General features: G+C 39.3%; 1 protein-coding gene across 1 annotated transcript in view; it reads left to right on the top strand.

Moving 5' to 3' along the window:
* Positions 1-13,464, top strand: part of wdr70 (WD repeat domain 70) — a 57,423-nt gene that overhangs the window by 24,337 nt on the left and 19,622 nt on the right. The window contains exons 11-13 of the mRNA XM_088355961.1: positions 10,975-11,074; positions 11,618-11,702; positions 11,791-11,929. Of these exons, the coding sequence (XP_088212087.1) occupies positions 10,975-11,074; positions 11,618-11,702; positions 11,791-11,929 (324 nt within the window). The remainder of the gene's footprint in view (positions 1-10,974; positions 11,075-11,617; positions 11,703-11,790; positions 11,930-13,464) is intronic.

The following is a 13,464-nucleotide window of genomic DNA, read 5'->3' as shown; positions in this document are numbered from 1 at the left end:
AAGCCCTGAGTCATTAGGATTAATCATCAGGGCACCGCAGACGTCTGTACCAAATTTCAGGACGCGCCCTCCTACAGTTGTTTGGATATTTCATGTCTGAGCCCGACGGAACATCGCAGGGGCCTCGCTTACTGACTCTATAACAAAAATATATAAGCGGTTATGTAAGCGGATTACCTGACATGCTTTTTTTAGTGACTACGCATGGAAGTCGATGAAGGGCCCAGTCAACTTTTCCCCCCTTTACATTTTCCACCATTAGTGCACAATTAGCAATCACATTCCGACCCTTTGAATGCTGATCTCATGGGTTGATTTTGGCATTGTTGGACCTTAGGTTATATCACATCCCGCTGCAGCCAAAACACTTGTGGATCCATCTTCCTTCAGAAAATATCTGCAACCTTTGAAAATAATACGCTTTGATACTTTTTAAACTTCATATAATAATTTTGTTTATATTTTTCCAACTACTGCAGACCCTCAGGATAGGACATTAATTCGTTTTGAGGTCGGGATGCAGAAACCTATACAAATAAGTAAATAATATATATAGTAAATACGATGTATATACCGTAATTATATTGTAATAACATGATAAATATACATTTTTAGGAAAAATTAAGTTTTATTTTCCTTTTGTTGTAACATGACTTTGGCTGGCATAGTGGCGTTGGTGGGTGGATGCACTTCTAAGGGCATACCAATACTCGTGGTATTGTTTAATGGCCTCCCCGTTATTAAAAATTTTCAGTCAGCGATTGACTATGGCTATATTCCTAAGCAAGAGTCATAATGCGTGTGCCTTCGTATTTATTACCTCCAGCTTTGTTTCCATTGTCAGAAGATGAAAAAAAAACATCTTAATCCACGTCATAACCGAGGGGGGTACATTCAAGCGGATATCTTAACTCAGTACTTTCTTTGAGTAACGAAACTTAACCTCACCTACTCAAGAATGTCCAACAGTCTTGCCATTTATAATCGCTCTAGTCATTTTTCAACCAAGAAATGATCAAAATTGACTGTGAAACCAACATTATCAACAAAGTTTTGAGTGCTTTTGAATGGGATACCTTGCAATTAATAGAACATTTCTTATGCTCTCATTTGGCCTTGTTTTAGGCTTCACGCTTCTGTTATTTTACACAAGAACAGTGACGGTTAAACTGTTGCCGGCGATCCCGAACGTCTTGATTTGAGTTTGAGCTAATCCAGATTAGTGGAACGGGAAGTAGGCTTCACCGTAATTACTCTTTGTAATCAGATAACAACTTTTAAAAACGTGCGGTAGTTCTATGTGTGAGGGGGCTGCGCTTTCATTAGTCACAAACGTGAAGATTCCTTTCCCCAGTTCCACTCGAAGCAGCACACTCCTGGGAGATTGGATTAAAGCTCTCGAAAATTTACGACCCGCTCCTTGTCCAGGCTAAATATTTACCGTGCGTCCCATAGCAGCTCACAATAGTCATGTCTGTTCCCTGACCGCTGGAGCCTGCCCCCGTCTGAATGGCTCAAGATATTTGCTAGGTGCCCTCTGCCCTAATCAGGAACCCGACTTGAATTCAGCCACGAGCCTAAAAAGGATTCGACCTTGTTTTTTTATGGCCGCCGCCCTCCCCCTTCTTCCTCTTGTCTCCTTTATTACTCATGGTCAGACTATGCGGGCCGAATCAATCACGATCAATCATATGCACCACCTTCACTATTGAGGGTGACGTGAGCTTGATTAATTTTATGAGCGCCGGTCGACTCGGTCTTGCCAGGTGAACTCTTGCCGCCAGTGATTGCTCGGTACTCGATCGTGTCGGTCGGGATCAGAGGAAAATAGGCCTCTTGTACGCGATGGGTGAGACGTTGTTTTCAAACCATTACCCAAAATTGGTGGAATGTTATGAGGTCATTGACAGTCGTTGATATGGTTAAGAAAGGGCCTAAACAGCTGGTTTGAATGACACAATGGAAAAGTCCATTGGCATTTCATCATTATTTATAAAATCACCTTTAATGTCGAGTTATAGACATTTGAAATGATAAAGACAACTGGTAAAAGATGACTTAAGGCTGTTATCTTCCCACTTTGGAAATTCACATTACCACTCTGATTAATTGATTGACATTTTTTTCCACTGGTCATCATATACAAGGTTACAATAAGTTTAAAATCAATAGCTTTGATAAACAATTGACAAAACAGAAGGAAAAAAGGGCAGACAGGAAAAAGCTAGAACTTATCTTGATCCTGTCCCTTTGAAAACCAAAACACTTTGTACATTATTCTTGTCATGTATCGTAAAATTCGGACTAAGGAGCGTGATTATAAGTCCTGCCCAGTACATTTTCACCTATATAAGCCGCAGCTGTCTATTAGCCCATGTGCCCGCTTTGAAACACGAGACATTTACAAAGAAAGAATGTACACAGAGTTTTAAAAACATAAAGCACCTTAACCCCTTAACGTTCAGACAGATACATGGTGGCAGCTATTTAATGTAGTCAAATAAGAAACTGAGTAGATATCTTGATCAAAACACACTCCGAATGTCCATACAACAAATACGTGTCTTGTACGACATCATCGATCACTGAAACACGTCATTAAACATATAATTCGAAAGCTTAAACTTTGGGAGTCATAACATGATGCATTTCAAAATATACTCATCAGACAAACACACGGTCTGTCTGAAACAAGACACCCAAAAACGTCACTAGGCCTTCTTCAACATCTTTTAATGTCCGAAAATGGTTTCATTACATCAAGGACAATCCATAGACTCCAACTGCGTAAAATTTTTACTCCAAAACACACAATAATGCTGAGAGATGAATAGAAATCCGCCTTAAACATTCTACTTTTTGTAATCCATTCATTTTGCCACATTATTTGTCACATTATGTTAACCCATTTTGTAACAATGACAATAGAGGTATATTCTATTCTATTCTATTCTATTATTTCTCAAGAATAAATTTAAGTGGTCATGGCTGGAGAAGACTGTCACAGACTGACATGTATTTTCTTTAAGCATGTTCAGTTTGTGCATTCTATTTTCAAATTAATGATGAATGGTTATTAATGTATATATTTTCATATATATTGTTGATTAGTTGCTAAATACAAGGTCCATCTTCATCATCAAAACACAACAACAATGGTGATGGTTGTAACATTGTAATCCCCCAATTGTTTTAAACATCTTAAAACTGAAAAAAATACATGGTTTCTGTTTTGTTGGATTTAATTCATTCTAGTGCAATTTTCACATAGCAAAAAAGATAAATGCTGTTGGCTTCAGGGGAGCTTCGCCCCCCACCGGGCTCCGCCCTGGACCTGGCCGGGGCCTGCGGCCCCTGGACCCTGGCTATTTCAGCTGAAAATGAAAATCTCCATTCTGATCCCTGAGAATGTCATCAGGATGATTAAGTAAGACCTCAGTTCCGCTGATCTGATCTCTGAGCAGTTTGTCAAACATTTTTCTTAGCCATGTTGTCGAAGTGTATAAAGATATAAACTCATTGCTGACAAAAATATTCAGATAAAGGCATAAAAAAGGGTTAAAACTACTGCGCATGTAGTGAGCCCGGCAGCCATCTTGCTTGGCCGCCCAGGTTGTTCTGACTACATCAGGGTCAGCAGACGTTTTTATTGAAGGGTCACGCATGCGCAGTAATATAGAATGGAGTCGCGCATGCGTATTACATTACAACGGAAAAACATTGAAAACGTATTAAAAACAATGGAATTAGACTGAAAACGTCGATCTTTGAAAATGTGACTATGTGTGATGATTACTTGTATATTAAGAATAGAAAACAGGTTAATTTCATAGCATAGGAGTCTGAGAAATACACAACTAAAAGTAGCTTACTTTACAATGTCCACAAACTCCACACACCGCCAGCACAAATTCCCCCGATGAGAATAAAGAACAACTGATACAAGTCCCTAACATCTTTGATGTCCAGTTGTGATTTTCCATTCATTCCAAGAATCTAGATTTTACCCGCCGGGGTACGTGCCCTCTGGGCAAGGTCTTTCATTACTTTCAAATCTCCTAGTAAAGCAGATCCTATCAATTCCACTGAACGCCTAACTAAGAAATTACATTTTGGCAGCAGTGACTTGTTGTGGGAGCGTTAAGATATCAGGCTAACTTTGAAATTCTTTTAGTCAACTTTCTGCGCTCTGCAGCGCTCAGCACAGATGTACCATAATTGTGATACAAATTTTATGAAGGTAGCTGGTCCACTACTTTCATTTGGTAATTTTTCCCACTGTTTCCTTCTTAAGTCAATCATATTAGCCTCTTGGCTGCAGGCTATGGTTTGCCGTGAGCCTCTCATGTTATTGTTAGCTCCTCAGTGTAAATAAAGGTCTTTTGCAGTGAATCGCTGGGATTAACACCATTTTAAATGTCCTGTTGCTGGCTGAAACGCATCCTTGCTTATGCAAGCAAATATGGAAGTAGGCTTCCGAATTTTGCCCAGTGGTTGTGGCTTCCTTCATTGCACATGCTACAGTTCCAGTCTAATTTTACAAAGACCTGTTGTGGTGAATAGAGGTAAGCTCAGGCCTAAAAAAATCCAGCCAGGCCCGCGGGTATAAAACCCAGACTCAGCTTGAGCAGGGCTAAGCCCTAGTTTGTGAGGATTCGGGCTTAATTTTTTAATCAGAAGAATCCTCTACTCCTTTGTCTGTTTTTAACGATATCTGAGTTGAAAATTAGTATAAAAATACGAAAAATAAGAATACCTTTTATATTTTTGTGTCTTGCAGATGTTACATTAATCGCGAATTATTTCATCATTGACAGACTTTTTGAAGATTTGACGGAAAAATGTTGTTCGTCATATTCACAAGTTAAAAATTGGGCCATAAACCACAGCAATAGTGCGTTCTTAATAACTTTAAGAGAGAGAGGCAGAGAGCTGGAATCAAGAATGTCTCTGGCTCATGGCTACTGCGGCTTTGGATCGCCGGACGTGGTTTACCTAAATTCGCAGCTAACTCAACGGGTGAAGCCGACTTAACCGTTCTGTTGAGAAAGCCAAATTAAGGAAGCAAGCAAGTATTGACGGGTGGATAATAGACAGAGACAGAAAGGAGTTCTTTGAATTGACAATGCAATAGTTAAGTACAGTAAATATTGTGATGATCTTGTGGAAAGTGGTCGTTCACGGCCTCAAAAAGCCTCAGCATCAGCGAAAGAGTCCAATCCGACCCGAATGTATTGACATTTCAGGCGAGGCCCATCGTGCTTGGGCTTAACATCTTACCCCTTGTGGTGAATTATTAGACACTGTCACTTTAACATTGTAAATAAAGATTTGTTGGTAGCTTCTCATTGTGTGTCGCCGATGCAGTAACTCCGACCTGTCAAATAATGTGGGCAGTGTCTACAAATGCACACACGCTATCAGCACTTGTTGACTTCTATGAAAGATCTGAGCAGCTGTACCGGACCGCGCTTTTGCCACTTGATCCCCCCACAAAGTAACAAAGGTCAGCGTGAGCTGTCATTACTGGCTGCACAGTGGTCGTCGGCGAATGCTTCTTAGGTGTGTGTACTTGTAAAGGTTTTGATGTGGCGGCAGCGGCAAGCAGGGAGCAGGTGATGGACGGGGCCGGGACAGCAAGGCGTTCATACAATGACATTCGGATAACTTGGCGACAACAGTTGGCTCGTGCGGTCGAAGGTATCTCTGGTGACACACGACACGCTGCTCCTTCTGCCATTTATCAACTCTGGCCAGTCATCGTTTTTAGGTGGTGACTGGAGGAACATGACGGCACCCAAGTACTTATGCTCGTCTTTTTTTTAACCTACCTTTTGATTCACGTTGCCAAGATTCCAGTTAATAATTGAGGGGAAAATGTAAAATAATAAGTCCTTTTCCCCTGGCAGATAGTTGTACACGTTTTAAATATTATATTTCAGAATTTTTATTTCTCAAACCAGCTGTACATAATTTGGAACTTTTTAACTCTCTGCCGCCATCCCCTGGCACTGTTTATACATTTCAATGACACACCGTTTCGTCCGATACTACGACTGCTTCGGAGAAGGGCAGCGTTGCTGAATTCCGGACACGGGGTCCGATTTCACAAGCGGCTATGCAGCTCATGACAGGAAGCAAATGCCCCGGCATCCACACACACCAGCCAACATCGCGGATTGTAAATAAACGCTCAGTCGGTTCACAACAGCAGTAAATGAGCTCGAAATAGGAAGAGACGTGTGCCTATTACTGTCACTACCTCTGATTGACAGACATTGGTTCACTGCTTGCTTGACTTTCACATCCTTTTGATTTGCCAATTTTTAATGATAGATTTGGGTTTTTGTTTTGTTTTACTTTGCTGTTGTCCTTATTAGAGTTAAAGCTAACATTTTAGCTTATCTCTGGTACAATAGGAGATACATTTCGATTTAAATGTCTAGATTTGTCATAATAAATTACAGTAGACACTTGGGATAAGATCGGGCCTAAAAAATTCCAGCCCTATCAGACCCAGGCCCGTGGGTATTATAGCCCGAGCCAACCTAAGCCCAACCAATTAACATTGAATAGCAGAAACCAGCCCAAAGCAAATAAAACATTTCACATTTTATTCGTGAGGACTCAAAAGGAGGAGAGGTGATTTATGATAACAAATTAAACCCCGTCTTTTGGGAAGAAATCTAAGTCAAATAAGACTCTGTAAACATTTACATATTTGATATTTCTGTGTCTACAGAGGTTACACTAAGCGACAATTTTCCACCATTGACGGATTTTTTTGAGAGTTGAGAGGACATTTGTAAGGCTGTCTGTCATTTTGACAGGCCATAAACCACAGCAGCAGTTTAGGAGAAGCCTCCTAATTTGACTCTGATACAGCACCTTTGTTTTTTGGTGTAAAGCATCATCCATTCCATTCTTCAGAGATGAACCGGAGCTTGGTATATACAGACAGCGGTGCTTGACAATACTGATGCAATAGCTTAAATTACAGTGGAACCTCGGTTCTCAACCATAATCCGTTCCAGAACCCTGTTCGAAAACAGTTTTGGTCGATCACGGAAAATCGTTTTTCCCATTAAAAGTAATGTAAAATCGGTTTAATCCGTTCCAACACCCTGGATGTTTACCACGAACGTAAACATGAAGCTAACCCAGGCTAATCGTACGTTCGCGTAATCTTCCGTACGAAAGATTACGCTAACATGAACGTGTAAAAATAAAAAAATCAGGTTGTTTACACGTCATTTAGCACACGTCACGTCATTTTCCACAACAAGTGGTGAGCGGTTAAAGGATAAAGAAAAGAATAATGAATAGGATTTCTTACCTTTGTGGTGCTCAGCAGAAGCCATGCTGTATGTATAGCAAGATCGGAAACTCCTTCATATTTTGCTATTATTTCTTTCTTAAATGCAATAGTTGTACGCACTACTCTTCTTTTTTCACCTGTAGCAACTTTGCTGCTTGCACCGAACTTCTTCCGGGGCATAATTAGGGGTTAAAACACTCCGTTCACCGATATTCAAAACAAAAGCAAAAAGAAGTGCACGCTCACGTGACAACAGTTCTTCACGAGGGGTGGGGGCAATCTACACCCGTACGCCGCTCAGCATCGCCCCTAGCGTACCGGCGTTCGAACTCCGATTTTTTTTTAACGAAAAGCGAAGCAAGAATTTCTCAATTTTTGGTCGAGAACTGATTTGTTCGAACTGAGAGGCGTTCAAAAACCGAGGTTCCACTGTACTGGGAAAACAATATAGTTTTCCCCTGTGGAGGTGAGAAGTCCCTTTCTAGCCCAAAGTGTCCAGTCTTTTATTCCCAAGATTTAAAACAATTAGTTCCTTAATTTAGAATATACCTGTTTTGTTCACGTGGCTGTAATGATTAAAAGTAGGGTAACGATAGTGTCAGTCAACTATTTAAAAAATCACCTCAGTTAAAAATGTAAGTTCCTAGAAAATCACAAGACCTATTTTCGAACCAGTCCACGGGCATTGGGTGTTCTACACGTTGAAGACCTCTGATTTTGCCTTAAGAAAAATTAAGAAGTATTGGAAGTTTCTTACCCTCTATATGTCACAAACAGTACTTTAAAATTATTCAGTCAAAGAAGGTTTTTTTTTTTTTCTTTTAGCTTCACCCGAGACAAGGTGGCACGGGGGGAAACTCCATTTCATTATTCTCTAGAAATGAGGCCTTTCCTTATATGCAAAAGAGGCAGGAGATAACAAGTACCCCCTAATGAAAGTCAAATGAGTCCAAGTTTGTGTTAATGCAAGCAAAATGATGACGGGCAAAATCAAATCATCCCTGGTGAAACCTGACAAAATTGTCCAAGGCCAAACCTCTAAAATAAAAACGAGCGGTATCCCGGTTATCTACAGTTCAAGGTGACGCCGTTATCTAATTTTGTCTCTGTTAATAACCTCAGTCCATTTACTTTGCAAGTCAGATATGACCCCAATTCCCTCCAATGTGGTGGGGGCACGTCACTCTTTCACCTCACACTCGCCGCACCGCCGCTCTTCTATGCTTCCATATCTTATCACTAAGCACTCGCGGCACTTAAAATTCCTTATCCGCCTTTCCGAGACCGAGGGAAAAAAAGGCCGTATTGCTTCATTTTCTTTTCACCCGTTTATTTGCCCTGCGTTTAGAATTAATGAAACTGGCGCAGCATACGTCGAGGTTATGTTTGTTTGGGTGTTAGCAAGCTCACTTCCACCGACCGTTGCTTAACACGCGTCTTTAATGATGGATCGCCGTTATCTGCAATCCATTCAGACAGCATCTTCTTTAGCCAAATTGTCAATTGTTCTATTCTCAGGTCAGAAAATAACCCAATCTGTTACATGGAACATTTTGATCTGACGTCGAGGCTTGGTTGATCCACAACCCAAATACCCTGGGTTGTTTCAAAGCAAGTACCCCGGTTCTTAGATGTTGATTAATCAGCAATATGGCTTAATTTTTAGGTCTGCTTTTGACAAAAGAAATCCTATGTCATGATTACGGATGTGATGCACCTGTGCCCGCTCCTTTGTCGCCAACTGCCTCAGACTCTGATTGGCTCCCTGTCACTATTTATATCCACCTGTTGTCAGTCCGTCTGCGAACCTCACTTTACTCTAGGCAAGCTTTTCGACCCTGACTCACTCCTGTTTTTGCTCCCGTCTGTTTCCCGCTTCGACACGTTTTTTGATCCTGACCACGTCCACTCTCCTCTCCTGGCTTTCGACTCGTTGCTGATCCCGACCACGTTTTTTGCTCTCCGTTTTTTCCCTTCCCGACACCGTTATCGCTCGCCACGGAAGTGCCACTTCCGTGTTCAGAGCGACCTGCTTCCCGTGACCAGCGATCACCGGATTGTGTGTGCAATCCTTTCCTTTCTTCTCAATAAAACTGAGAGAAACGTAACACAAGTGGGTCCTGTCTCCGTTCTGGTCCTGACATGATATATGTATTTTTACTTGTGAAACAAACGGAGCCAATTCTTTGGTTTGTTCAAAGCAAAGTTACTCGTTTATTAGGGTTATCCTAATTTAGTCAAGTCAAGTCATGTTTATTTGTATAAACCGTCTTAAAGGGCTTTACAGACTACATACTATCATTACACAAACCCCATCTAAAACCTGCATGAGGGCAGGGAAAAACTCAAAAACCAACATGCCATTTTACATTTAAAACGAGATTACCCAGTTTTTAGGCATGTACTTTAAACAAACTAATATCTTAAATGTAAAAATAAATGTTTTTTTTTTTAAAGAAATCACCCAATCATTAGGAATGTTTTAAGAAAAAGTACACATTTTGGGGCGTTGTCTGAAACATTTCACTCAATATTTTAGCTTTAAAACAAAATAAGCCAATTTTTTTAAATAAATGAACTGTTTTTTCGGGACGTTCTAAGAAAAGTTACCCATTTTTGGTGGGGTTGTGACAAACATTCCACCCACATTTTTATGTTTAAAACAAAATGTTTTTAAAAAAACAATTATAATATTTAGGTGTAAAATTAAATCACACAATTATTTGTATTTTGCAACAATTGACCCAAATATTTGGATTAAAAAAAGATACATATTTTTGTAGAGTCATCTTCATTTCATTTCATCTAAAAAATGATACATACAATTTTAGCTTCAAAGATGACCCAATTTTTTGGGGGGGGTGCGCCTGAAATAAATATTGGTTGAAAAAAGTTAATCTTTCCTTGGAAATGTAAAATCTAATTTCTTATTAGAAAAGTACTTTAAGGGCAACAATCCATTTTCATTAACATCCATCCATCCATCATCTGCACCGCTTATCCTCAGTAGGGTCGCAGGAGTGCTGGAGCCCATCCCAGCTATCTTCGGGCAGTGGGCAGGGGACACCCTGAACTGGTTGCCAGCCGGTCGCTGGGCACACAGAGATGGACAACTCGCTCGCTCATTCACACCTAGGGACAATTTGGACCGGCTGATTAACCTGACACGCATATTTTTGGAATGTGGGAAGAAACTCACGCTGGCACAGGGAGAACATGCAAACTCCACACAGAAGGTTCGATCTCATGACCTCAGAACTGTGCCGCACACACGCTAACCACTGCTCTGCCGTGCTGCCCCTCATCAACATAATCATTTTAATTGTTTTTTATTCATGTATTTTTTGGGGAGGCTTGGTCCACAAGTTATATGGCAGACATCAAATCTTTAGCAGTTATATTTATCATGAGTTTTCTTCCCTCCTGCACCTTTAAAACAACTTCAGTTGAGTAAATTGATCATCTCTTCTCTTTTTAGGGAGAACTCATGGCAAAAGTAGTTTGTGTTAGACAGGCCAGAATATTGGATCGCTGACTTTTCCCTGGTTCCTTATTCCAGGGATTTGTAAGCACGGGTGCTAAAAACAACTCAATATTGTATAGTAACAAATCTTCTTTTAAATGTTAAGCACTTAGAAAGTTTTTTTTTTCCATAGGTGCACACAAAGTTCCATTCTCGGCAAGCACACACTCCAGGATCCGACATTTCGCGGCTTGCCTTTTCCTACGATGGCACCATTCTTGCATCACGTGGAGGTGAGAAGTCCCTTTCTAGCCAAAGTCTCCAGTCTTATATTCCCTTACACGCATTTTTTAAGATTTAAACTTGACTGCCTCTCTGTGAGAATATACCGAATACGTTAACCAGTGTTTAGCGTGTTACTGGGAAAAAAAGTAATTGGTTACAGTTAATAGTTACTTCATTTAAATACTGATTCCAAGATTACCAAAACCCAAACGTAGCGCATCGCCCTGAGAGTAACTATCTAGTTACAAATTACTGTATACAGTTTCATTCAAGCCAATCCCCCAAAACTGCATAAAAAAATTGTGAAATTGGTGAACCCTTCATATTGTTTGGCTTGTGCAATCAAGAGTTTGCAAACAAACGTTGCCGGGACACTCCATATCCATTTTGTCTTTGGTTTCTATTCGTAGCGAAGCAACACACCATGTTGTAACAAAAGAAATGTGTTTTATCGTGTTTCTTCCATCACTGACGTTAACATTCCCAAAAAGTAGATCGTTTTTCCTTGTTTTACTTTAAAAAACTCATTCCAACTTCTTGTTGTCTTCTAGGTGATGACACATTGAAAATTTGGGACATACGCAACTTCAGGAAGCCATTACACATGGCCAATGGACTGACTAACTACTTTGCAATGTCAGTTTTTACAATCACTGTTTCAAAAGTGAATATGAATGGGGCTCTAAATATAATGATTGTACATGTTTCTATCCAACCTGATCAGGACCGACTGCTGTTTTAGCCCGGACGATCAGCTAATCATAACGGGGACGTCTGTCAAGAAAGATCAGGGCAGCGGGAAGCTTGTGTTCTTCGACCGGACCACCTTTCAGCGGGTCTACGAGATAGAAGTCACTAATGCGGTAAGAGCTGCACTTGGAGTGGCGAATCCAATTGTCTTTATTGTCAACAGAATTAGAGATGGTTCTCCAGGCTAAACACATACTAGATTTCTAAGGTTTGTAAGGGGATAAAAGGCAGAAAAAGAGGATTTTCAACATAGTTTTTAGATACTGGCCTAAGTTATAATGAGTGCAATGTTTGTGAATGAAAAAGAATAGTGCATCGTAACAATAGTGAAATAAAAAGAAGTGTAATAAGATTTAACAGCAACAAAAAGACAAAACCCCAAAACTATAAAAATACATTTTACTTGATTTAAATATTATAGAATGGTCATGATAAAATGAACTGAAATAATTAGTTTGACTTAAAAGTGATTTACAGTACCAATCACACCATTTTGAATATTTGTATTCTATTATTATTATTATTATTATTATTTTAAAGGTCACTTTTTGGTCAAAGATCCTGTGGCTCACTACTTCATTTACTTAAAATAACTAAAACCAAAACAATAAGATTTGATATAAATATTTTGACAGTTAAGCATTTATTTGGGAATACGTCACAATTTTCTTAATACCAGAACCTGAAACCCTAGTGCAATAATGCAGTGAAATCATATTTGTATGTAAACATTTTATTATTATCATAAAATGTTTCTTTACATTGTATACAGTTTCCTCATTTTTAAACAAATTTTGCAGAAAATATTCTTTAACCCAAATTATTATTTAGCAAAGTATTCTATTATTCAATTAAGATACATACATTATATCTACTGTAAAAATTAAAAACATGAAATGAACCAAATGTATTGAAATATTAAAAATATTTAAACTTGAATCCCATTTGCATATTAGTCTATTTATATTATACAATAATTTTACTAGATGAAAAAAAGATACATATATTTATATACATGTATTTTTAAAAATAATGCTGGCAGTAAATTGCAGACTTCTTAAAAAAAAAAACCAATTGGCGGCTGCAAATAGCTCCCAGGCCGTGGTTTGGACACCGCTACTTCCAATTTTGTGATTTCACACGTTTCATAGTGTGAATGGAGAACATCATATATTAAAAGAAAGACACTTGAGGTCGAACTGAGGTTCGAATATTTGTCAAAAATAAGCTTTACATTTTGAACATTTAGCTACGTTTTAAGTCAAAAGTAGCATAAAGTATGGTACTAAACAAACATTTTCTACTGTCACAGCTCTATCAATAGTTTTGTATTGCAGATGTTACCTTCGGTTATCATAGATAGCAAGTCACTCTAATATAAAACAGTTGACCGCCACCCACTATCGACACACCGCACGGAATAAATATTTCTTCTCTTTGACGAGATGAAATGTCGACGGCAGCATGTTGTTATTCACACATGGAGGCTCGACGTGGCACTATTTTCTTTTCTCGTAGAAAACCAAAGTAACCAAATTGTCTTGGATCGACGCTCTCAGTCACCGCAAAAGCCTCTGCCGAACGGTTATATGACACTTTTTTGATTCGGGTGTTGAAATTTGATTACGTTAGGACGGCATCAGCATGT

Source organism: Urocampus carinirostris, chromosome 16, assembly GCF_059441175.1.
Source record: "Urocampus carinirostris isolate Australia breed hairy pipefish chromosome 16, RoL_Ucar_1.0, whole genome shotgun sequence".
NCBI classification, from domain to species: Eukaryota; Metazoa; Chordata; class Actinopteri; order Syngnathiformes; family Syngnathidae; genus Urocampus; species Urocampus carinirostris.
Note: the sequence above shows the minus strand (reverse complement) of the source record. Positions and strands in the feature narration are given on the sequence as shown.